This window comes from Lepus europaeus, chromosome 11, assembly GCF_033115175.1.
Source record: "Lepus europaeus isolate LE1 chromosome 11, mLepTim1.pri, whole genome shotgun sequence".
Taxonomy (NCBI): domain Eukaryota; kingdom Metazoa; phylum Chordata; class Mammalia; order Lagomorpha; family Leporidae; genus Lepus; species Lepus europaeus.
Genome location: NC_084837.1, coordinates 80,697,460 through 80,721,909, shown reverse-complemented (window position 1 = coordinate 80,721,909; position 24,450 = coordinate 80,697,460). Strand labels below are relative to the sequence as shown.

General features: G+C 41.3%; 1 protein-coding gene across 10 annotated transcripts in view; it reads right to left on the bottom strand.

The window, feature by feature from the left end:
- The window catches only part of RNF111 (ring finger protein 111), a 142,857-nt gene that overhangs the window by 17,600 nt on the left and 100,807 nt on the right, over positions 1–24,450 (bottom strand). For 8 of the 10 annotated variants that reach the window (XM_062206020.1, XM_062206030.1, XM_062206024.1 and 5 more), the window contains 6 exons: positions 23,309–24,204; positions 19,049–19,175; positions 14,456–14,619; positions 10,305–10,499; positions 8,643–8,962; positions 2,407–2,665 (listed from right to left, as the gene is read on the bottom strand). In XM_062206020.1, coding sequence (XP_062062004.1) covers positions 2,407–2,665; positions 8,643–8,962; positions 10,305–10,499; positions 14,456–14,619; positions 19,049–19,175; positions 23,309–24,204 — 1,961 coding nt within the window. The remainder of the gene's footprint in view (positions 1–2,406; positions 2,666–8,642; positions 8,963–10,304; positions 10,500–14,455; positions 14,620–19,048; positions 19,176–23,308; positions 24,205–24,450) is intronic. The other 2 variants (XM_062206021.1, XM_062206027.1) reach the window with 1 other exon arrangement.

The window sequence follows — 24,450 nt, the reverse complement described above, 5'->3', positions numbered from 1 at the left end:
TAACAGTATTTTTATATACTAATATGGAAGAAACCCAAGATATACAGTTAACCTCTAATGTGTAATATTAATGAGATGTGAGTTCTCTTCCAGCCCAGCTCTCTGCTGTGACTCGGGAGTGCAGTGGAGGATGGCCCAGGTCCTTGGACCCTGCACCCGCGGAGACCAGGATGAAGCACCTGGCTCCTGGCTTCGGATCAGCGCAGCGCGCCGGTCATAGCAGCCACTTGGGGGGTGAACCAACAGAAGGAAGACCTTTCTCTCTGTCTCTCTCTCTCACTGTCTAACTCTGCCTGTCAAAATAAATAAGTAAATAAATTTTTTTTAAAAAAAGCATTTTTTTAAAGGCCAGTACTGTGGCGTAGTGGGTTAAACCACCACCTGCAGTGCCGGCATCCCATATGGGCGCCGGTTTGAGACCTGGCATTCCACTTCCTCTCCAGCTCTCTGCGATGGCCTGGGAAAGCAGTAGAAGATAGCCCAAATGCTTGGGCCCCTGCACCCACATGAAAGTCCTGGAAGAAGCTCCTGGCTCCTGGCTTCACAGCAGCGCAGCTCCAGCCATTGCAGCCAATTGGGGAGTGAACTGGCAGATGAAAGACAGACCTCCCTCCCACCCTGCTTTCCTCCCTCCCTCTCTCCCTCTCTCTCTCTGCCTCTCCTTATCTCTCTGTGTAACTCTGAATTTCAAATAAATAAATAAATCTTAAAAAATCATTTTTTTAAACAATAACTTATTTATTTCCAAGGCAGAAACAGACTGAGCGCTCTCTCACCTGCTTGCTCACTTCCCAAAAGCCCATAGAACTGGGGCTGGGCCAGGTAGAAGCCAGAAGAGGAATTCAATCTTGGTCTTCCACATCAATGACAGAGACTCAGCTACTTGAGCCATCAACCTGCTGCTGTCCATTGTGCATATTATCAAGAAGCTGGAATTGGAAGTGGAGCCAGTACTCAAATCCAAGCATTCCAATATGGGATGCAGGCATCCCAAGCAGCATCTTAACCACTGTGCCTCCAAAAAGGGCTTTTAAATTCTCATTTTACATCACTCTACACAATTTAAATTTTTAGAATGTACACAAAATGCTTTTACAATAAAGGTAAAACAAGCTTAAATCTGAAACGTTTATTTATTATGACATTTAAAAAGAAACATACTGACTTAGAAATTGCTTCAGTATGTTATTTTTTAAAGTGGAGGGGCAGGAAAAATGGCATATATTGATATATTTATAATAAAAGATGATCAGCGGGGGCCTGGCATTGTGGTGCAATGGGTTAAGCCATCACTTGTAACATCAGCATCTCATATCAGAGTCCCAGGTTGAAACTTGGTTACTCTGCTTCCAATCCAGCATCCTGCTAATGTGTGTGGGAAAGTAGCAAAGGATGGCCCAAGTCCTTGTGCCTGTGCAATCAATGTGGGAGACCAGGACGGAGTCGGTGGTTCCTGGCTTCAGTCTGATCCAGCTTGGGCTATAACTACCATTTGGAGAGTGAACTAGAAGCGAGAAAAGTATCCTTCTTCCTCCACTTTGTGTCTCCCTCTGGCTCTGTCACTGTGCCCTTCTAATTAATTAATTGATTTTAAATTATCAACACAAAACAGCCTTTATATCACAGCACTGTTCATAAACAAATTTTGTCCACTGGTCAATGCTCTGCCAAAACTGTTTCTAAACTTGTCTTCTTACACTTTAAATTTTAAGATGCATTATCAATAAGGTAAAAAATACATCTCCAGCTTCACTGCACAAATTCCGATTTCATTGCAATTATGCCTGCTGGATGTACAGCACTTACAATACTGAGAAAAAGAAGAAATTCAATAAATTAAATAATTATAAATTAGAGAAATTCCTTGTATATTACCAAAAGTTTCCTTGCTAACTTCCTGGTTTACCTCTGGCACAAATTTTCAGTGTTTATTATCAAAGAAAGCTTCTAAACTAACAAAGTGGCAAGTATGCGACAAAGCTTAAGAGTGTAGCATTTCTTATATCTAAGGAATTTCAACTTAGTTAGAAAAGCCATGACTGGTTCTATTTTAATTACCCAAAAAACTGAATATAAAAGCATTTTTCCACCTACTAACACTTTCTTTCAAAGAATTCTCTCTTGCGCCTAAGTTAACTGCTTGACAATTCTAGGACAAAATATACTTCGCTTTGCCTAGAAACACTAAACTGTCACATTTCTTTGGTTACTCCTAAAGAATATAAATTCCCAAAAACATCTTTTTTTAAGACTCTAAAGTGCCATACAATGTATCTCACTTTCACAAAAATTAAAATGGGAAAAACTCTCTCAGGATTAAGTCTGATAAATACTAGACATTTATGAATTAGGACTAATGAAAAGTCAGTTCACAGAGGAATGTATAATACATTACATTATACTTACAAGGAGGCGGCATATAATGTCGACATGATGAGAGAGAAGGTTGTGGAGGAGGCTGGGGCTGTGGCTGTGCAACCATGCTTGATCCATAACCGTCTATTGATAATGGCTGACTAGGGGCGGCGGCAGCAGCCTGATGGCCAAAGATTGCAGCTCGGGTTGTGGAGACAGGGCAACAGGGGTCAAACGCAGATGCTCCGTGAAAACCACCACTCCCGTGACTTCTGATAGCACTGTTGCTCAGGTCTACTGGCAAAGCCTGCTTTGTAGAGAGGAACTGTATTTTATCCTTCTAAGTCTGGTCAAAACATTGTTTCAAGTTATACTGTAAATGTTTTTCTTTTATTTTTATTTTTATTTTTATTTATTTATTTTTTGACAGGCAGAGTGGATAGTGAGAGAGAGAGAGACAGAGAGAAAGGTCTTCCTTTTTGCCGTTGGTTCACCCTCCAATGGCCGCTGCGGCCGGCGCATTGCGCTGATCCGAAGCCAGGAGCCAGGTGCTTCTCCTGGTCTCCCATGCGGGTGCAGGGCCCAAGGACTTGGGCCATCCTCCACTGCCTTCCCGGGCCATGGCAGAGAGCTGGCCTGGAAGAGGGGCAACCGGGATAGAATCCGGCGCCCCAACCGGGACTAGAACCCAGTGTGCCGGCGCCGCAAGGCGGAGGTTTAGCCTGTTAAGCCACGGCGCCGGCCTATACTGTAAATGTTTTTCTAATGAAACCTAGAAAGATATAACCTTGAAATTAATTTGAAATTGGTAAGATTCTTAGCGTGAAGACCTATTTACTAAGCACCAGAAAAATACTGTATGATCTTAGATCATAGTAGTTTTATACTTAAAATTTGAAATAAATTTAAAAAAAAAGAAAGAAATTTTAAAAATAAAACATCATACCACAAGATAAACAAAAATTTAATTCATATATTATTTTAAAGTCTGTTTCTCATCTTAGAGAGAAACATTAAAAGCATCCCTTTATCCTAAAATTACGAACAGAAATTTAGGATTCCTTTAGAAAAAATTACGACACCATTGAAAACATTAAGGTTCTAGGTAAAACCCGTCTGCCCCAAATTCCCAAACTTCAGTGCATACAGCAAGCATTCAACTAAAACTAACAGTGCAAACAACACTATTTTACCCAAAATAACAAAGGACATGAAATTATTCAGGCTAATTAATGAGTTAGCACTGCCTCTTAACCTCTTTCATTTGCCTCCTTTCAAAACTTAAATAAAATAATTGATTCCGGCCGGCGCCATAGCTCAACAGGCTAATCCTCCGCCTTGCAGCGCACGCACACCGGGTTCTAGTCCCGGTCGGGGCGCTGGATTCTATCCCAGTTGCCCCTCTTCCAGGCCAGCTCTCTGCTACGGCCCGGGAAGGCAGTGGAGGATGGCCCAAGTCCTTGGGCCCTGCACCCCATGGGAGACCAGGAGAAGCACCTGACTCCTGGCTTCAGATCAGCAAGATGCGCCGGCCGCAGCGGCCATTGGAGGGTGAACCAACGGCGAAGGAAGACCTTTCTTTCTGTCTCTCTCTCTCACTATCCACTCTGCCTGTCAAAAAAAAAAAAAAAAAAAAAATTGATTACTTGGCATAGGAATATGATCATACGGAAGGCCCATTTACTAAGACAGGTAATAAATCAGTTTCTAGATTTCATCTCTACTTATCATTGTTTTTCTTTTCTATTTGGAAAATTCTAAATAAAACACTTTGACCTTCCACTCTAGAATATAGTATAAGAATTTCAAATTTGTATTCTTAAGTAATTTAAAGATAAGCCTACTGCTTAGTTTCAGTATAGCTGTAACTTTCAAATATGATTAAAGATCATATATGGAATTATACACAGGAACTTTTCAATACTATAAGCTGAGAGACAGGAGAGAAAAAAAAAAAAGCTAGCATAATGCATTTGGCAGAGGTCCGGATCACCCAGCAGTTCTCAGAAAAACCATAGCAATCTATTTACTTTCCATGGGCTCCAGGCTCAGAAAATAATAGAAACAGAAGGCTGGGGACCGTCACTGTGGCACAGCAGGTAAAGCTGCCCCCTGCAGTGCCAGCATCCCATATTGGCGCCAGTTTGAGACCCGGCTGCTCCACTTCCGATCCAGCTCTCTGTTATGCCCTGGGAAAGCAGTAGAAGATGGCCCAAGTCCTTGGGCCCAAGTCCCTGCACCCACATGAGAAATCCAGAAGAAGCTTCTGGCTCCTGGCTTCGGGTTGGCGCAGCTCTGGCCATTGCAGCCAATTGGGGAGTGAACCAGTGGATGGAAAACTAACTCTTTCTCACTCTCTCTGCCTCTGACTTCTCTGTAACTCTGCCTTTAAAATAAATAAAAAATAAAAATCTTAAAAAACAATACAAAACAGGCCAGCACCGCAGCTCAATAGGCTAATCCTCCACCTGTGGCACCGGCACACCGGGTTCTAGTCCCAGTCGGGGTATCGGATTCTGTCCGGTTGTCCTTCTTCCAGGCCAGCTCTCTGCTGTGGCCCGGGAGTGCAGTGGAGGATGGCCCAAGTGCTTGGGCCCTGCACCCGCATGGGAGACCAGGAGAAGCACCTGGCTCCTAGCTTCAGATCGGCATGGTGCGCCAGCTGCAGCGCGCCGGCCACAGTGGCCATTGGAGGGTGAACCAACGGCAAAAGGAAGACCTTTCTCTCTGTCTCTCTCTCTCACTGTCCACTCTGCCTGTCAAAAAAAAACCCACAACAACCAAAAAAACAAAAAACGGGTCTGATCTTGTGGCGTAGCAGTTAAAGCCACCACCTGCAGTATGGGCATCCCAACATAGGAACTGGTTCATGTCATGGATGCTCTACTTCCAATCCAGCTCCCTGCTAATGGTCTGGGAAAAGCAGCAGAAGATGCCCAAAGTGTTTGGGTTCTGCCACTCACAGGGGACATCCAGATGAAGCTCCTGGGTTTGGCCTGGCCCAGCACTGACCATGTAGCCTTCTAGGGTGTGAATCAGCAGACAGATGATCTCTATCTCTACTTTTCTCTCTGTAACTCTATTTATTTCAAAATAATTAAATTACTCGTTAAAAAGAAAAAAAGGGGGCTGGTGCTGTGATGGAGCAGGTCAAGCTACCATGTGCAGTGCTGGTCATCTCAAATGGGCACCAGTTTGAGATCTGGTTGTTCCACTTCTGATCTAGCTCCCTGCTATGACCTGTGAAAGCAGTGGAAGATGGTCCAAGTCCTTGGGCCCCTGCACTTGTGTGGGAGATCCAGAAGAAAACTCCTGTTCCTGGCTTTGGATCAGCCCAGCTCCAGCCATTGAGGCCATCTGGGGAATTAACCAGCAGATGGAAGACCTCTCTCTCTCTCTCTCTCTCTCACTCTCACTCTCTCTCTAACTCTGCATTTTAAATAAATTTTAAAAATGAAGAAAGAAAATAATAAAAACAAAAACTCTGGATGCTGAAGGGTGGTATTGTACAGCAGAAACTGTATGAAGGACAAAAGGAAGAGCACTATTCTTCTCTATTGTGTGTTTACAACCAGTTAAACACATGTCTCCTTCTGCTGAGTTGGCAGATACAATACATGTCCTCATTCCAGGGAAATAAAGTTTATTATTAACATGGTGAGAATGTGAATTTATGGTTCAAACCCTTTCCCCACTATTCAGATTAGTATCAGTAAACGGACTAAAGTAATAATATCTCATGAAGGTGAGCAAGTTTCTTCTCGTATTTGTCTCTAGACAGTGATTAAGAATACTGAGTACAAAGTTTGCTAAAGGTTCTCCTAAAAGAATTAAAGGAAAAATTAAATGATAAAGAGGGGGGAAAAAACAAACAATGAGAACCCTCTCCACAATTCCATCATTTCAATTAAGTTCTAGAAAAGGGAAGATGATGAAGAGATGAATAGACATGGGAAATGATACTACTTTACAAAGATTATAAATGCACGTACTAATTTAGCCACATCCAAGGGCACAGTAAGGTGACTACTGCCACTTTTCTGTTTAAAAGGTCTGTTTCTGGCCTAGCCATGACATGGCACTTAATCATATCACAAATTATCAGATAGTTTCTTCTTCCATTCCTCAACTTCCTGCAGTGCCTAAGCACGAATCAAATGAAGACCATATAAAGTTATCTCATGAGCAGATGAGTTTCAGAGTCCTCCAAACATCTATTTGAATCTCAAACTGTTATCTTCAAAATCTTACTCTAGAGGCAGGTGCTGTGGCACAGTGGGTTAAAGCTCCAGCCTGAAGCACTGGCATCCCATGTGGGCACCAGTTCAAGTCGCGGCTGTTCCATTTCCAATCCAACTCTCTTCTGGGAAAGCAGAAGGTGGCCCGAGTCCCTGGGCCCCTGCACCCATGTAGGAAACCTGGAAGAAGCTCCTGGCTCCTGCCTTTGGATCAGCTCAGCTCTGGCTGTCGCAAACATTTTGGGAGTGAAACAGTGGATGGAAAACTGACCTCTCTCTCTAGCTCAACCTCTCTAACTCTGTCTTTCAAATAAATAAAATAAATCTTCTTAAAAAATCTCACTTTATATTCACCTTCATGCCCATTATCACTACTGAATGCTTAGGATCTCACTGTTCTCAAATCTTGTTTAAAGTCCAAATGCCTCTAATTATAGATGGGGAAATGGTTATATCCATTTTACAACAAACAAAGCTTATATAAGAGGAGCCAGCGCTATGGCACAGCAGATTAAACCACCACCTGCAATGATGGCATCCCATTTCAGTGTCAGTTTGAGTCCTGGCTGCTCCACTCCCTGTTAAAGCGCCTAGGAAGTAGCAAAAGATGGCTTGGGCCTCTACCATCCACGTGGGAGACCAGGATGAGTTCCAGGCTTTTGGTTTGCAACCATTTGAGGAGTAAACCAATGGATAGAAGAAAAGATCTCTTTCTGTCCCTCTAACTCTGCCTTTCAGATAAATTAAAAAAAAAAAAAAAAAAACTAAGAGATTTTATCTATAATTAATGGTTTGGGTTGAAAAAAATATATATATATATATATTTTCAACTGATCTCTTAAAACCTGCTGCATTATTTTATTAATACAACAGAATATTCTATGAGTCACAGGCCAAGCTTTTGGAAGCTCTTTAATGACTGTAGGAGGAGCTAGGAGACCTACTTCTCCACCGTTTTCCTACTGTCTTTACAAAGTCTCCAGTTTTCCTACAGTCTTTACAAAGTCCCCTTTCACTATAAATATAGAGTAAAAGGATGTTTTAAGCAGAGCCTTTCATTCAGCTCATGTAAGTTTTCCTTGATGTTAATTCATTTCCAAGAGGTAGAAAAAATACAGATAATACCTAAAAGTATTCCAAGAACCAAAATAACATCTAAAATCTTTTTAACCATATTTTCTGCTAAATCCTTTCAAATTTGCTCTTGATAATAGCATACTTTGCATTTAAGGAAACACCCCTCTTTATTATTTTTAATTTGTCTGATCCAGAAGAGCTAACCACCAAAATGATAAAAGATAAAACAAGAACTTCAGGAAAGGTCAGGTGATACAGAAGAGCACATGCTCTGAATTTTCATTCTGACTTTTTTCGAGGATTCTTTTCTAGCATATATATCAAAGTTACAATTTGTCCCTGAAATTACATCTTTCGGTTTTGAAGGTATATAACACTCAGGCTTATATCATGATTATAACACACCAAAAAGTTACTCAGCATGATCATGATTACTAGTTTAATATTATTGGCATCTTATTACTCACCAATATCAACTAACTTATTTATTTATAATGTTTTTGCTGACATTTCAATTCTCCATAAATTGAAAACCTTATCTACTCCTGAAAAGCTATGCCTCAGTTTTGCATCCATGAAGGTGGTGTATTTCTAAATAAGTGGAAGTTATAGTGAATTCCAAGTAGGAGTTAGAAGGGAAAAACTGAGAATTTTTCAGTTTCTCTGAATTAGACTAACACCGTAGATTCAACATTTTGTTTAAAATAACATCCCAAAAATCAGAATCACCTATAATATTAACCAAAAACACCAAGATTCATTCCAGAATAAAAAAGTCACTTTTAGATTAGGTGGCTTCCCTGATTTTCCAAATTGCTGAATTCATCAATGAACTGCAATAATTTAGACCATCTGATAATCTTGGATACTTAATAAAATTTATTACTGGCAACTCACCCCGGTTCCCATAAGATATCACAATTAAAGGAGAAGGGGAGAGAAGACTAACTGACTCTCCTCAAATTCCCATACCTGGTCATGGTAGCTGGTACCAGAGCTACTATTTGTTCCACAAGGTGCTTGTACTTGTGGAGGTCTTTCCACAGGGCAAGTAGGATCAGTAAAAGAAGGAGAAACTGGAACAGATGGGTGGGGAGTATGGTGGTGGTGGTGGTGATGTTGAAAATGATGACCATGCTGCTGAAAGCAACTTGTGTGTGGATGTCCTAAAGCATGGTGATTCTGTGATGATCCTCCACATGGTGAGTGTTGAGGACAGCAGGAAGGTAATCTTGGCATAGCAGGAGGGCCAGTTTCCGTTACAGAACTAGAAGCAGTTCTCCTTGAATCATCTTGAAACAGAAAAAAAAAAAAAGCAAATAATTAGATCATCAAAGATCTCTATAAAACTGTCAGTAAATAAATTAACAGAGAATTAAGAAATGTTTAGGGTCCAGCGCTGTGGCATAATGCGTAAAGCCATTGCCTGCAGTGCCAGCATCCCATATGGGTGCCGGTTCAAGTCCCAGCTGCTCCACTTCCGATCCAGCTCTCTGCTATGCCCTGGGAAAGCAGCAGAAGATGGCACAAGTCCTTAGGCCCCTGCACTCTCATGGGAAACCTGGAAGAAGCTTCTGGCTCCTGGCTTTGGATCAGCGCAGCTCCGGTGTTGGGGCCAATTGGGGAGTAAACCAGCGGATGGAAGACCTCTCTCTCTCTCTGTGTAACTCTGACTTTCAAATAAATAAATAAATCTTAAAAAACAAAAAAAGAAATGTTTAATAAAATCAAGTCTGTGTAAATAAGAATGTGATACTAGCAGCACATTCATAATCTATACATAATTTTGAGTAGTTGTATTTACTGGGATTTTCCTCAAAGTCTAAATTCTTCAAAAGGCTCATATTTACCACAATGTGTAATGGTGATTATCTTTTCCATCACAAATTATTAGGTACCAACAAAAATTCATTTTAAAAATTGCAAAATATCACAAGATCTTCCATTATGTTTTTTTTTTTTTTTTTAATTTATTTATATGACAGAGTTAGTGAGAGAGAAAGACAGAGAGAAAGGTCTTCTTCCGTTGGTTCACTCCCTAAATGGACGCTACGGCTGGTGCACCACACTGATCCAAATCCAGGAGCCAGGTGCTGCTTCCTGGTCTCCCATGCGGGTGCAGGGCCCAAGCACTTGGGCCATCCTCCACTCTCTCCCAGGCCACAGCACTGGCCCCGTGCTTTGTCAATTTTTAAATTGAGTCATTTGTGCTAACACAGCTAAAATTTTAACCTTAAAAACAATAATACTGGAGCCAGCATTGTGGCAGAGTGGGTTAAAGCCCTGGCCTGAGGCACTGGCATCCCATATGGGCACTGGTTATAGTCCTGGCTGCTCCTCTTCCAATCCAGCTCTCTGCTATGGCCTGGGAAAGCAGCGGAGGATGGCCCAAGTCCTTGGGCCCCTGCACCCACGTGGGAGACCTGAAGGAGGCTCCTGGCTCCTGGCTTCAGATCGGCACATCTCCAGCCATTGTGGCCATCTGGGGAGTGAACCAAAGAATTAAAGACCTCTCTCTCTGTCTTTGTCTCTCTCATTAGCTCTTTCAAATAAATACAATAAATCTTAAAAAAAATAATACTTTCCAAAATGAATATAATGACAAAAAGTCACCCTCTACACTTTTTTACATACCTGCTATAGAAGTACCAGTTGTACTATTGCTTGTAAGGGTAGCTAAAGTCTCTGACACTGTGGAAGGCTGGCTACTGGTGACAGCTGGAGCAGTATCAGAAGACTGCTCAGAGGTAGATGGATTTGAATTGTTAATGGAAGCGCTAGTAGTTTGTGATTCCATTCTTGCAGAAGTGGTTGGTACTACAGTAGGTTCTACAAAACACAAAAATATTTAGCATATCAAAACCATTAACAGATTATATTTCAATCCAAGTTAACATATTTAAAATTTCTAAAATGAAATAAGCATTAAAAATGTAAACTTTCTAATAAGTATATATGGTAAAGAACATTTTCACAAAGCTAAACTACAACATCAAACTCACAAGTTACGATTGTTGCATTTAAAAAAATTCAACACATATATATTCATATTCCAGTAACTTATATGACTAAATAGTTTTTCAGGTAAAGAAAAGACTAAAAAGGACAGCAGAAGTTCCTCTACTAAGCCCAAACATGGTTGCAGTCTGTTAGAGTTACAAATTGTACTTTCTAGGGTCAGACTCCTTGGATAGCTTTTTATTTTTTTTTTAAGATTTATTTATTTACATGAAAGGCAGAGTTAGAGAGAGAGAGAGAGAGAGAAATCTTCCATCTGCAGGTTTACCCCAAAAATGCCCACAAAGGCCAGAGTTGCGCAGGCCAAATCAGGAGCCAGGAGCTTCATCTGAGTCTTCCACATGGGTGGTAGGGGCCCAAACATTTGGGCCATCTTCCAATGCCTTTCTAGCACACTGGCAGGGAGCTGGATCAGAAGTGGGGCACTAGGACTTGAACTGGCACCCATATGGGATACAAGTGTCACAGGAAGTGGCTTAACCCACTGTGCCACAACACAGGCCCAGAGATAGCAGTTCTGATTTCACCACTGATAGACTAACTATGGGTAAGTTACAAAACCCATTCTCCATTTCCTCATTTGTAGAAAGTAACATAATATTATATATTATATTATATTATTGTGGGAAAGTAACATAATATTATAAAACCATTAGGATAAACTGAGATCACGCATGTAATCCACTTCGTATGATGTTTTATGTAATAATCTGTTAATAAGCATTAGCTATGATTAAGATATGTTTTAATCTCATTTCCCATGTTCTGCCTGTTTTCAGATTATTTTACAAATATTAATATTCATCAATACTTTCTAATAAAAATTCAAATTTTTTAAGTAGAAAGTAAAGAAACTTCAGGCAAACCTCAACTTATGAGTTCAATTTTAAACATCTGAGTATAAACTGGTTGCTTAAAATTGAGAACATGGGGCCCGGCACTATGATACGGCAGGTTAAAACCCTGGCATACAAGGGCCGGCATCCCATATAGGCGCTGGTTCAAGTACCTGCTGCTCCACTTCCAACCCAGATCCCTGTTAACGTGCTTGAGAAAGCAGTGGAGGACAGCCTAAGTCCTTGGGATCCTACACTCACATGGGAGATCCAGAAGTGGCTCCTGGCCCCTGGCTTAGAATTGGCTCAGCTCCAGCCCTTGTGGCCATTTGAGGAGTGAACCAGCAGATGGAAGACCTCTGTCTCTTCCTTTCTCTGTAACTCTTTCAAATAAAAAATAATAATAATAATAATCTTTAAAAAACAGCAAAAAACTAAGAACATGGAAACTAAATCTGTCCAAAGCATAGTCACAACAATTTAATCTGCAAAGACAGGACTCTCTTGATGTGCTATGGAATGAGAGAACAGTTGCTTCTATATACGATGCAGTGGAGCAGGCTATTTCTTCAGACACAAATAGTGCCTACTAACCCTATGGGAACTCCCTTAGACATTAAAAGATGAACGGGAACGGTGGGGAAGGGAAGACATTGTTGTGATGCAGTGGGTAAAGACACCAAGTGCAATTCCCACATTCCGTATCAGAGTGCTAATTTGAGTCCTGATTACTCTGCTTCCAATTCAGCTCACTGCTAATGTGCCTAGGAAGGCAGTGGGAGATGGTCCCAACTAGTTGGGACCCTGCAACCCATGTGGGAGACCAGGATGGAGTTCAGGGCTCCTGGCTTTGGTCTGGCCCATACCTAGCCATTGCAGCCTTTTGGGGAATGAATCCAGACAGAAGATATCTTTTTTCCCTTTCTATTGTGCTTTTATTCAAATAAATAAACAAATCTTTCACAAAAGAGGGAAGGGGAGGGGAGGGGAGATAAGGGGAGAGGGCAGGAGGGAGAACTTCTGTCTACTTGCAAATGGTTTAACTCAAGGTTTCTCAATATTCACAATACTGACATTTTGGCCAAGACAATTATTTTTGTTTGTGAGGAAGGAGCTGCCCTATACACGGCAAGATGTGAAGCAGCATCCCTGGTCTAAATCCAATAGAGGTCAATAGCACCCTTGCCCAACTGTGAGAACCCAAGATATCTGTTGCCAACTGTCTCTGGAGGATAAAACAGTCTGCTGTTGAGAACTAGTAATCTAACTAACATACCTAAGTTTTGGTTTTTATTTTATTATTTTTTAAAGAGCTATTTAAGGCTGGCGCCATGGCTTAACAGGCTAATCCTCCACCTTGCGGCGCCGGCACACCGGGTTCTAGTCCCGGTCGGGGCGCCGGATTCTATCCCGGTTGCCCCTCTTCCAGGCCAGCTCTCTGCTATGGCCCGGGAAGGCAGTGGAGGATGGCCCAAGTGCTTGGGCCCTGCACCCGCATGGGAGACCAGGAGAAGCACCTGGCTCTTGGCTTCGGATCAGCGCAATGCGCCGGCCGCAGTGGCCATTGGAGGGTGAACCAACGGCAAAAAGGAAGACCTTTCTCTCTGTCTCTCTCTCTCTCACTATCCACTCTGCCTGTCAAAAAAAAAAAAAAATCTATTTATTTATTTGAAAGTCAATTACTGAAAGAAAAGGAGAAACAGGGAAGAGAGATCTTCTGTCCACTGGCTCCATCCCCCAGATAGCTGCAACAGCTAGGGCTGAGCCAGATCAAAGCCAAGAGCCAGAAGCTTCCTTCTGGATCTCCCACATGGGTGGCAGAGGCACAAACATTTGGGCCATCTTCCACTGCTTTTCCCAGGCCATTACCAAAGAGATGGATCAGAACTGGAGTACACAGGACACAAACCAGCACCAATATCAGATGCCAGAGTCACAGGAGGCAGCAGCTTTACCCACTACACCACAATGCCAGCCACTGGATTTATTTTTAATAAGAAAGGAGTTTTCACTTAGAAAAACTAGTGGGAGCAGCTGGCACTGTGGCATGGAAGGTTAAGCCTCCACTGGCAGTGCTGCATCCTATATGGGCACTGGTTCAAGTCCTAGGTGCTCCACTTCTGATCCAGCTCCCCTCTAATGTGCCTGGGAAAAAAGCTGGGGTTGTCCCAAGTGCTTGGGCCCCTGCACCCACGTGGGAGACCCAGAAGAAGCTCCTGGTTTCTGGCTTCAAATCAGCTCAGCTACAGCCATTGAGGCCATTTGGGGAGTGAACCAGTGAATGGAAGATCTCTCTCTCTCTATGCCTTTCAAATGAAGAGAGAGATCTTAAAGAGAAAAGAAAAGAAAGAAAAACTAGTGGTAACAGGGGGCACTGAATGATCATTGGAATACTTTTAACTTAGTAAACTAAATTCTGGTTGAACTTAATTCTAATAGGGAAAAGGCTACTGTGTCACCTTCTACTTCCTGGCTAACAGTTGTTACATGGGAAAACAAACAAAATGTTTCCAAAATAGTAACCCTATATTTAATTAACTGTGAGTAATCATTAATTAATTCCTAGTACATTAATTACTGCCTTTTGAAAGATAATGTATGGTCCTTCAAAACAAAAACTGAGAATGATGAGTTAATTGCAGACAGTGAGAATAAATTCTCTCTCCATAAATATAATTTCAAAGTTCTAGTACTCTGAAAGTTAGTCACCCAAACAGCAAGCAGCTCATAGAACAGCAGACTGCAAAAGGACTCTAATTCTTCCCACTTACTTATTCTTTCCTTTCACTAGACATCTCTTCTCCCCAATTTATAGCTAACTCCCAAAATTAACACTCATATATGGCTTACCAGTAAGCATTATGAACTGTTTCTACTACACTAAGATATTTTATCAAATTCCCTTCATAATCCTACATAGTTCCATCTTACCATCTTCATCAACAGTAAGGTCCACAACTTCTGCTGCATTTTGCCTCAAGGGCTGTATAACAGTAGAAATTCTACTGCGGTTCCGTGGCTCCTGTGGCCGATTTGTGTGAGAACTTGACCCCTGGCTCCAGTGAGATCTGGAGTGTCCAAGGGTTGAACGAGACCTTAAATGTAAAGAACAAAAATTTAAGCCACCCTAGAAATCCATAAGTCTTTCATACAAAATAAATACTTCATGCAAGACTTCCTCCAAAGAAAAGAATGGTAACTGAATTAAAAGTTAATATCAGCACAATGCCTGAAACTCAACAAACTTGGCTGAATGAAGCAATCACCAAATCAACCAACTCAACACACCCCAGAAAAAAAAAAAGTTACGTTAAACCAATCATTAGTGTAAAATACAGGATTTTGTTTCAGGAAAAGTACTCTCTTCAATGGTTATTTTGAATATCCATCTGGGTTATAATCAATTGTTTACATTTTATGTTATTAGCAAAAATTTAAAAATAGCACCCTACACATTTAGTAACATCCACGTGATCTTCTAATGTTTGGCCTAGATTGAATTTGCAAAACATGACTCTGTGAGTAATAAACTAGCTAAGCTCCTGGTACTATCTTTAAAAAATACCAAGAAATAGGGGCCAGCGCTGTGGCATAGAAGGCTAAGTCTCCACCTGAGGCACTGACATCCCATATGGGCACCGGTTCACGTCCTGACTGCTCCTCCTCTGATCCAGCTCTTTGCTCGTGACCTGGGAAAGTAGTGGAGATGGCCCAAGTGCTTGGGCCCCTGTACCCATACAGAAGTCCTTGAAGAAGCTCCTGGCTCCTGATTGGCCCAGCTCTGCCTCTGTGGCCATTTGCAGAGTAAACAAGTAGATGGAAGACCTGTCTCTTTGCCTCTCAAATAATTATATATACATACACACACACAAAACTAAGAAATAAATTGGCACCCAAGATATTTCCTGGAGTCAAGTAAGGATACTGTGGAAACTTTACTAGTTACAATACTAGTTTGTTAGCCATAGGGAAAATCAATTGAGTTACTTTCAATTTTAAAACACATGACCATGAACATAAACACCTAACATGCTTATTATCTTTTAAGTATGTGAGGGCATATTACTTTTAGATATGTATACATTTTAAGGATTCACTATGATCTAGATTAAAAGTACATGGGGATAATAAGTAGAGTACGCACTCCTAAATTTCCAGGGCAAAAAAGAAAATCTGTCTCGGAAAAGTGGGGTCTCAGGGCCTGCACTGTGACGTAGTAGGCTAAGCCTCTGTCTACGGCACCAGCATCCTATATGGGTGCTGGTTCATGTCCTGGCTGCTCTTCTGATCCTGCTCTCTGCTATCGCCTTGGAAAGTAGCAGAAGATGGCCCAGGTGGTTGGGCCCATGCACCTGCATGGGAGACCTGAAAGAAGCCCCTGGCTCCTAGTTTCAGAATGGCCCAGCTCTGGCCGTAGTGGCCATTTGGGGAGTGAACCAGCCGATGGAAGACCTTTCTCTCTGCCTGTAACTCTATCTCTCAGATAAATAAATAAAACCTTTAAAAAAAAAAAAAGTGGAGTCTAATAGTTTCTTTTTTCTCCTGCTCAAACTGAAACTGTTTATAAGCTTCTATCAGCTTATGACTAGCACAATGTATGGAAAGGGTAAGTGCATCACATTAATATAGGAGGTCACTGAGGGTGTGAGCTTGACTACTCAGAAAAGAATCCCAAAGTTCAAAGTGGGCTGAAAATGGCCTCAACAACGAGAGAGACCAAGACTGTAAAAAGAAATTTAGGGGGCTGGCACCTAGCAGAGCAGGTTAAACTGTTGTATATGATGCTAGCAACCCCTATGAGAACGGATTAGTCTGGGCTGCTCCACTTCCAATCCAGCTCCTTGCTAATGTACCTGGATACGCAGCAGAGGGGGGCGGGCACTGTGGCTCAGCAAGTAAAGCCACCACCTGTGGTGCTGGCATTCCATATGGAGGCTGGTTCGAATCCAGGCTGCTCTACTTCCCATCCAGCTGTTTGCTATTGCCTGGGAAAGCAGCAGAAGATGGCCTAAATCCTTGGGCCCCTGCACCTGTGTGGAAGACCCAGATGAAACTCCTGGCTCCAGATCGGCACAGCTCTGGCCATTGCAACCATCTGGGGAGTGAATCAGCAGATGGAAGACCTCTTTTTCCCCCATCCTCTCTCTCTCTCTGCCTCTCTTTCTCTCTCTTTGCCTCTCTGTAACTCTGCTTTATAAACAAATAATTAAATCTTTTTTTTTAAAGATTTATTTATTTACTTAAAAGTCAGAGTTACACAGAGGCAGAGAGAGAGAGGTCTTCCATCCAATGGTTCACTCCCCAGATGGCCACAACAGCCGGAGCTGTGCCGATCCGAAGCCAGGAGCTTCCTCTGGGTCTCCCACGTGGGTGCAGGGATCCAAGGACCTGGACCATCTTCTACTGCTTTCCCAGAGAGAGCTGGATCGGAAGTGGAGCAGCCAGGACTAGAACCAGCACCCATATGGATGCCAGCACTGCAGGCAGTGGCTTTACCCACCACGCCACAGTGTTGCCCCCCCCCCCCAATAATTAAATCTTAAAAAAAGGAAAAAAGCAGCAAAAGATGCCTCCCACAAAGTAGATGTATCTCTCTTTCTCCCACCTCTTTTTCTCTAATTCTGGCTTTCAAATAAATAAAATGCTTAAATTTTTTTTAAACTGAGTCTCTGATGAGACTGAATAATCTATTATCTCTGGGAAACTTAATAGCTGCACAAAGTTCCAGGTACACTTTGCAGTACTTTCCTGAATGCTTCATAGGCTATCCTAACTCCATAGCATCTATTGGAAAGAGCACCACCAAAACACTTGATGGAGGAACAGTTTCACAGATGCCTTGGTTGTCACTATGATCAGTGGAACCTGTCAAATCCTGACACAAAAGATTGAAACAAATGAGTATTTCCTCTTAAACTGGAAGTGCCAAGAGCCAGCTAAATGGTGACAAAGTAACAATAGGAAAATAACTATGGATTATGAGCACAGGGGGTTTTTTGAGATCATTGTCTATTACTCAGGTAAATGCATCCACTTGACAACAAACATCTCCATGCCAAGGATCTCTAGTTCTACAAGGAAAAATATGGCCTTTATTTGGCAGCTTTTTTTTTTTTTTTTTCCCCCACAGGCAGAGTTAGACAGTGAGAGAGAGAGAGACAGAGAGAAAGGTCTTCCTTCCGTTGGTTCACTCCCCAAATGACTGGCATGGCCGGCACTGTGCCAATCCGAAGCCAGGAGCCAGGTGCTTCCTCCTGGTCTCCCATGCAGTTCAGGGCCCAAGCACTTGGGCCATCCTCCACTGCCTTCCCGGGCCACAGCAGAGAGCTGGATCGGAAGAGGAGCAACCGGGACTAGAACCCAGCGTCCATATGAGATGCCGGGGCCACAGGTGGAGGATTAACCAAGTGAGCCACGGCACCAGCCCCTTTGGCAGCTTTTATAGCTTATAAAAATTAAGCCAGTATTGTGCTAAGCACTTTGTACAGTCACAGGTAAGTGTGGCACATTTTGTAGAGTACAGATATTCCCCAGAGCTTGGAAAATCATTTAAAAATTAAAACAACTAGAGGCACACTGCAGAGTGCTCTTTTCCATGTCATTAGAAGAAGCACTCCAATGAGAAAGCGGTCACTGGAGAAGCACATTCTAGGTGCATTTGCATCATGCTTCAGAAGTATGATTGTCTTTTTAAATTCAGTAACACATTAAAATGCAGTGAACAAATACATTTCTAAATTTATTCCAACACAAAAATTAAAATTCACCTACTGATTTATACTTTATTATATGGGCTATACCAGAGAAATTCTTTACTGTTACTATTACAATATTTGTAATCATCTAAAGCAAACGATAAATGCAGTGTGAAGATCTGATTGGAGGATGGGTTTCAAAGTGATTCTGCAAAAAGTTAGTATCATTTCCAGCTATTTATCCAAACAAATGAGAATTTTCCATTTGTTTATAAGTTGAAGGCTTAGATGAAATTACTGAGTGAAGGATAAAAACTCAAGAAATATGTTTTAGTGAGTGGGAGCTTAACCTAGCAGTTAAGCTGTCTACCTCACAGTGCCTGGATTCAATTCCAGCTTCCTGCCAACGCAGACTCTGGGAGACAGCAGTGATGGCTCAATTAATTGGGTTCCTGTACCCATGTGAGAGATTCAAATTGAGTTCCTCGCCTTGGTTCTAGCCCTAGCCAACACTGAGGAGTGAACCTGATCACTCACATTCTTTCTTTCTGACTCTCAAATCAATACATTCATTAATTAAATTTTTAAAAAATACTTATGCCTAAGATTCTACTTCAACTGATCTGGGATAGAGTCTAGGCAACAATACATCTTTATTTCATAATATCCCCTGTTTTATCTAACACAGCCTGGTTTGAAAACCACTAATATGGTATATCCACACTTCAACGAGGTCTCAAATAAAATAAGAATGCAAATACCTGTGGCATAGTATGTTTAAATGCTTATATTTAGAACTTCAAACACAAAAGGAACAAGTAGTTCTCACCGATAACTTTCTCCAACTGTTACAATCTCTACTTCACTGTCAGTTGAGGTAACATTAATTTCTTCATTGGCAGTGACCTGGGGAGTGAAGGAAGTTTCTATAACCACAACATCTTCATCAATACTTCCTGAAAAGAAAAAGAAAAATAAATTTAAAGGGCAAATGCTTGTTAGGTAATTGCTAGACAGCAATTTTTAAAAAATATGTATTTGAGACTAGTGCCATGGCCCAGTTGGTTAATCCTCTGCCGACAGTGCCAGCATCCCATATGGGCGCCTGTTCTAGTCCTGGCTTCCCCTCTTCCTGTCCAACTCTCTATGGCCTGGGAAAGCAGTAGAAGGTGGCCCAAGTGGTTGGGCTCCTGCACCCACATTGGAGACCGGGAAGAAGTACCAACAGAAGGAAGACCTTTTTCTCTGTCTCTTCCTCTGTCTATAATTCTACCTCTCAAATAAATAAATAAAATCTTTTAAAAAAATGTACTTATTTATTCAAAAGGCAGAGTGGTACAGAGACAGAGGGAGAAAGAAAAATTTTCCAACTGCTGATTCACTCCCCAAATGGCCACAATGGCCAGTGCTGGGCCAGGTCAAAGCCAGGAGCCCAGAACTCCATCCAGGTCTCCTATTGGGTTTCAGGGATCCAAGTATTTGGGTCATCTTCCGTTGAGGGAGCTGAATCAGAAGTGAGGCAGCCAGGACTTGAGCTGGCACTCCAATATGGGATACCAGCATTGCAGGTGGCAGCTTAGCTCACTGCACAATACCAACCACTAGACAGAAACCTTAATTTTGACTTTGGAGACTATGAAATTCATTATAAAAATAATGAAAGGGGAGGGGTACAGTAATTTCCATTGGAACAAGAGTTCCAATGTAGAGTTAAAGCAGAGTCAAAATTGCTTTAACTTCAATAACTTTGTAGGAGCAAAAGCAACTGCTAGCAGGAAGATGCTTTATAGTAACTAGCATGCAAATGTGGAGTAGACATGGTTCTACAATATGGTTTTTGTAGAGAGTATGAGTTTTGGAAATAAGAATTATACAAAACTTTTAAACTTTCTAAGCTTTATTGTCTTGATGAGGCTAAATGTGCAGAATATTGTACATGGCACAAAGTATGTGCTCACAAATTAGAAACACACTCAAAGTGCGTGATTTTTTTTTTTTTAACTCTCATATTCTTATTATGGGATAATTCTCATCACAGATAGGATTTGAAAACTGTTGACTGACATCTGTATTGACAGATGACGGAAACACTGATAGAGGCATGTTTACAAAAAGTTATTCAGCACCAGATTTGTGTAAAATCTATCCAGAGAAGAAATAAATAACCTGTTCTTTTCTATCATTTTAATCATTCTTAATACAGTTCAGTAGTATTAAGTATATTCAGACTGCTACAAAACAGATCTCCAGAACTTTTTCATATTTTATTAAATCAAAATTCTAGAATTATACCCTTTTCTACCATGCCACAATGCTGCCCCTCCCCCCTTAAAAATTTAAAAGTAGGCCGGCGCCGTGGCTTAACAGGCTAATCCTCCCCCTTGTGGCGCCGGCACACCGGGTTCTAGTCCCGGTTGGGGCGCCGGATTCTATCCCGGTTGCCCCTCTTCCAGGCCAGCTCTCTGCCATGGCCCGGGAAGGCAGCGGAGGATGGCCCAAGTGCTTGGGCCCTGCACCCGCATGGGAGACCAGGAGAAGCACCTGGCTCCTGGCTTCGGATCAGCGCGATGCGCCGGCCACAGCGGCCATTGGAGGGTGAACCAACAGCAAAAAGGAAGACCTTTCTCTCTGTCTCTCTCACTATCCACTCTGCCTGTCAAAAAAAAAAAAAATTTAAAAGTAGATAATGGTGCAGCATGAGGCAAATATTTTCCAGAAATCTACTGATTTTAACAAATGAACTGATATTTGCAAAACAATATAAAAAATCTCATTCTTAGGTGATTTGCTAAAATCAATTAATTATCTATAACTTTTGTGCCTAAAGGTTTTTTTGGTCAAAATAAAAAAAATTTGAAACAGAAAGCTCCAGGCTTTCTGTTGGGCCAGGCTAGGCTGGAACCAGAGCCGTGGCTTGGAACTCAAGTCTAGTCTCCCACATGGATGGCAGGCACATAGTCCCTTCAGCTATATCAACAATGCCTTCCAGTGCCTGCACTGGAAGGAAACTAGAGTCAGTAGCTAGAGCTAGGAATCAAACCCAGGCTCTATGACTAGGGACGCAGGCATAATAACCACTAGGCTAAATGTCCACTCCAGGAATTTTACCACAAAATGCTTAAAATATAAAACGTTTTTTCATTAATTCACTACTCTAATAGCAACTAAGTATTAATGAATTTCATGTGGACAAAGTTGCCCCAGTAGCTCCAGAGTAACTAATATCCATCCATACAAATCATATAAACATTTAGTAGGTAACTCCAATTAAAAGTTGAGACCTCCCAACCCTAATTTTAACACACGCTAAAGCACAACGGATTTAGCAGCAGTGATTAAGATGCTTTATCCTCCCTGGAAACAGACACTGATTCTGATCTTTATTCATAAAATTCTCACCACCACCCCACCCTACCCCACCCCGCTACAAGTAACAGCTCCTTAGAACTTCTGCTCTACATTACCAACATCCTGCATCATAACATTCCAAGCAGAAATTGAGCTCTCCTAACCCATTTTCCCAAAACTAGAACCTACATTTTCTGATCATGAGGAAAAAAAATCTGGTAATTTAGAAAGACAACTCATGCTATTACATTCCTCTTTCTCGGAAATCTAAGGAAATGATTGCTGTTCCCCCAAGCCTAAGGTGATCACAAAGAACTCTTATAAGTACGGTTGGCTTTTAAATATGGACTACATATGGCTAAAGCTAAGATTATCAACAAGGTTACTGTTTTTAGGGGTCTGGCAAGGACAGAAGAGTAAAAAGGAAAAAGGAAAGAGAATCTCGGAGAAGACAGTCTGAACAGCAGACTTGCAGGCTCTGACCTTAACAAGCAGGACAGCAGACAAAACTGGGAAAGCTCTGTGTCAGTATTGGAAACCATGATCCCACTCCTTTAAAAAGGTCTCCCGATATCCTATTCCCTTACTCTCTGATTTCACAAGAAATTTATCTTTTCCCTCTGCTCAAACTTAGTTCCTCAACACTCACTTCAAAACATTTAAAGGGACGGCGTTGTGGGGTAGCTCATAAAGCCTCCGTTGTAACTCAGGCATCACATATGGGTGCCGGTTTGAGACCCAGTTGCTCCACTTCCAACCCAGCTCCCTACTAATGTGACTGGAAAAGCAGTGGAAGATAGCCCAAGTGCTTAGGCCCCTGCACCCATGTGGGAGACCCGGATGTCGCCCCTGGCCCCTGAGTCCAGCCTGGCCCAGCCCTGGCTGTTACAGCCATGTAATGAACCAGGGAAGGAAGATCTCTCTCTGTCTCTTCCTTTCTCTGTGTAACTCTTTCAAATAAATAAATAAATTTTAAGAAAAAACTTTTAAAATTACAACCCCTTTGAGTGGTCTGTATTCATGGGGTATATTTATACTTCAGGACTGCATACAAACTTATAAACATAACTTTCACCATGTATGTGGGGGGGAGCATGAGCACATGAGTACTGTTCCCTTTAATTCAATTTTAATTGCTGAATCATATGCCCTAATGAGCATTGTCAAGACAAAGTTTCTGGGCCCTAGTATCAGAATAAAAGTTACCACTCAAACACTGGGATTCATTTTTCAGCTGTAAAGAAATTGTATTTCAGCTACAATGTAACAATGAATAATAGAATACTTAAAGGAAAAATATTAAGTAGTCTTTTTTAGTGACTAGAACTGTTCTTAGTATACTGGAAAGTGAAAAAAGTCTATCATACAGGTATCTTAAAATGTATTCATGAAAGTTAAACATACGAAAGAAGAATGATAGGGAAAAAAACCAGTTGTGCATCACAAATCAATATCTCATATGAAATATAATCTATTATGTATTAAATGATGTAAGCTTTTATCCTCAAAAAAAAAAAAAAACTCTATTTTTACCACCAGAAAATTAAAAAGCTTTTATCTCAGAATTGGAGACATGGTTTCAAATTACAGTTGGTAATTTACTTTACTTATATGGCAAAAAAAAAAAAAAGATAATAGAGTCCAATATTCCTTTTATTAAATACTGTGACATAGAAATGAGAATAATACAAAGACAATGCGAAAGCTGCCATGTTCTACTCATCTTCAGAAACACTTTTACCTGAGGGAGCAGCTGGATTGTTTTGGTGGTTTTCACTGGCAGAAACAAACAAATCTTCTTCTCCTTCAGTTGATGAACTGGAAGAGGATTCACTACTAAGGTCATTCTCGCTGGAACTACTGGAACTCGGAAGCAAGGCATATTTTCTTCGGGCTAACACTTCCCGTTTCTTCCTCTGCATTAATATCCTCTCTTTTTGCTTCTGTGTCCTCTGTGAGGAATTATTTTTTACAAATCTTTTTCTGCATGGGAGTCTCCTTAATGAACTGCTATGAAAACAAGGTCTTTTCATTAACAATCCTGATACAGATTCTGTCTCAGTCCGAGGCCACTTCTGGGACCGTGCACTATGACTTCTGCTTTTAGCATTCAAAATGGTTTGGGAATGCCTTACAGAAACTTCTTTGTCCTCATCAGACGTCACAGTATCAGAATCTCCAAAATGCAGACTAGATGAAGGAGAAGAAAGGCAATCACTAAAGGAGGAATCATTATCTTCATCACTTGGTGGTTCTAGGTGTTGCCGCAATCCTAATATTCCCTGGTTCTCCTTAACACAATCCTGCATGTAAGAAGGGCCAGCCTGCTGGCTTTTGCGTTTTTTCCTTACAGCACGTTTTTCTTGTTCTTGTTGGTTACTATTCATATCCTTCTCTTGTTTTTGAGTATCATCACACAAGTGAGAGAATTCATTCCCCACTTTATTATTAATCATTTCAACTCCTGCAGGAAAACTTTTGGCTGCCCCAATGGGCTCTGGATGCAAAAGGATCCCTTTCAGACTCTCTTGTGTCTTTGGCGCATCAGATGGAATCTCACTCTTCATATCCACTTTTAAAGTATAGAGCTCGTTATATTCACGAGTCCATTGAGACATGAGAAACTCTGAGGAAGGCCTAAAAAACAGAATTAGATAGCAAAAACATTTTAGCGTTTTATTAGATTATTTCATTGAAGAGTACTCATACTCTTAACATATGTGGTCAAAATTGAGTAATTTCTCCAAAACCTACTATATCAAAAATAAAGGGATTAGAATTCAAAAGACATGCTTTTTCCTCCTGATATGACATTTTAAAATGTGAATTTAAATACTTTCTGTACATCTAGATGGTTACTACAAACAATGAATTACATAGCTT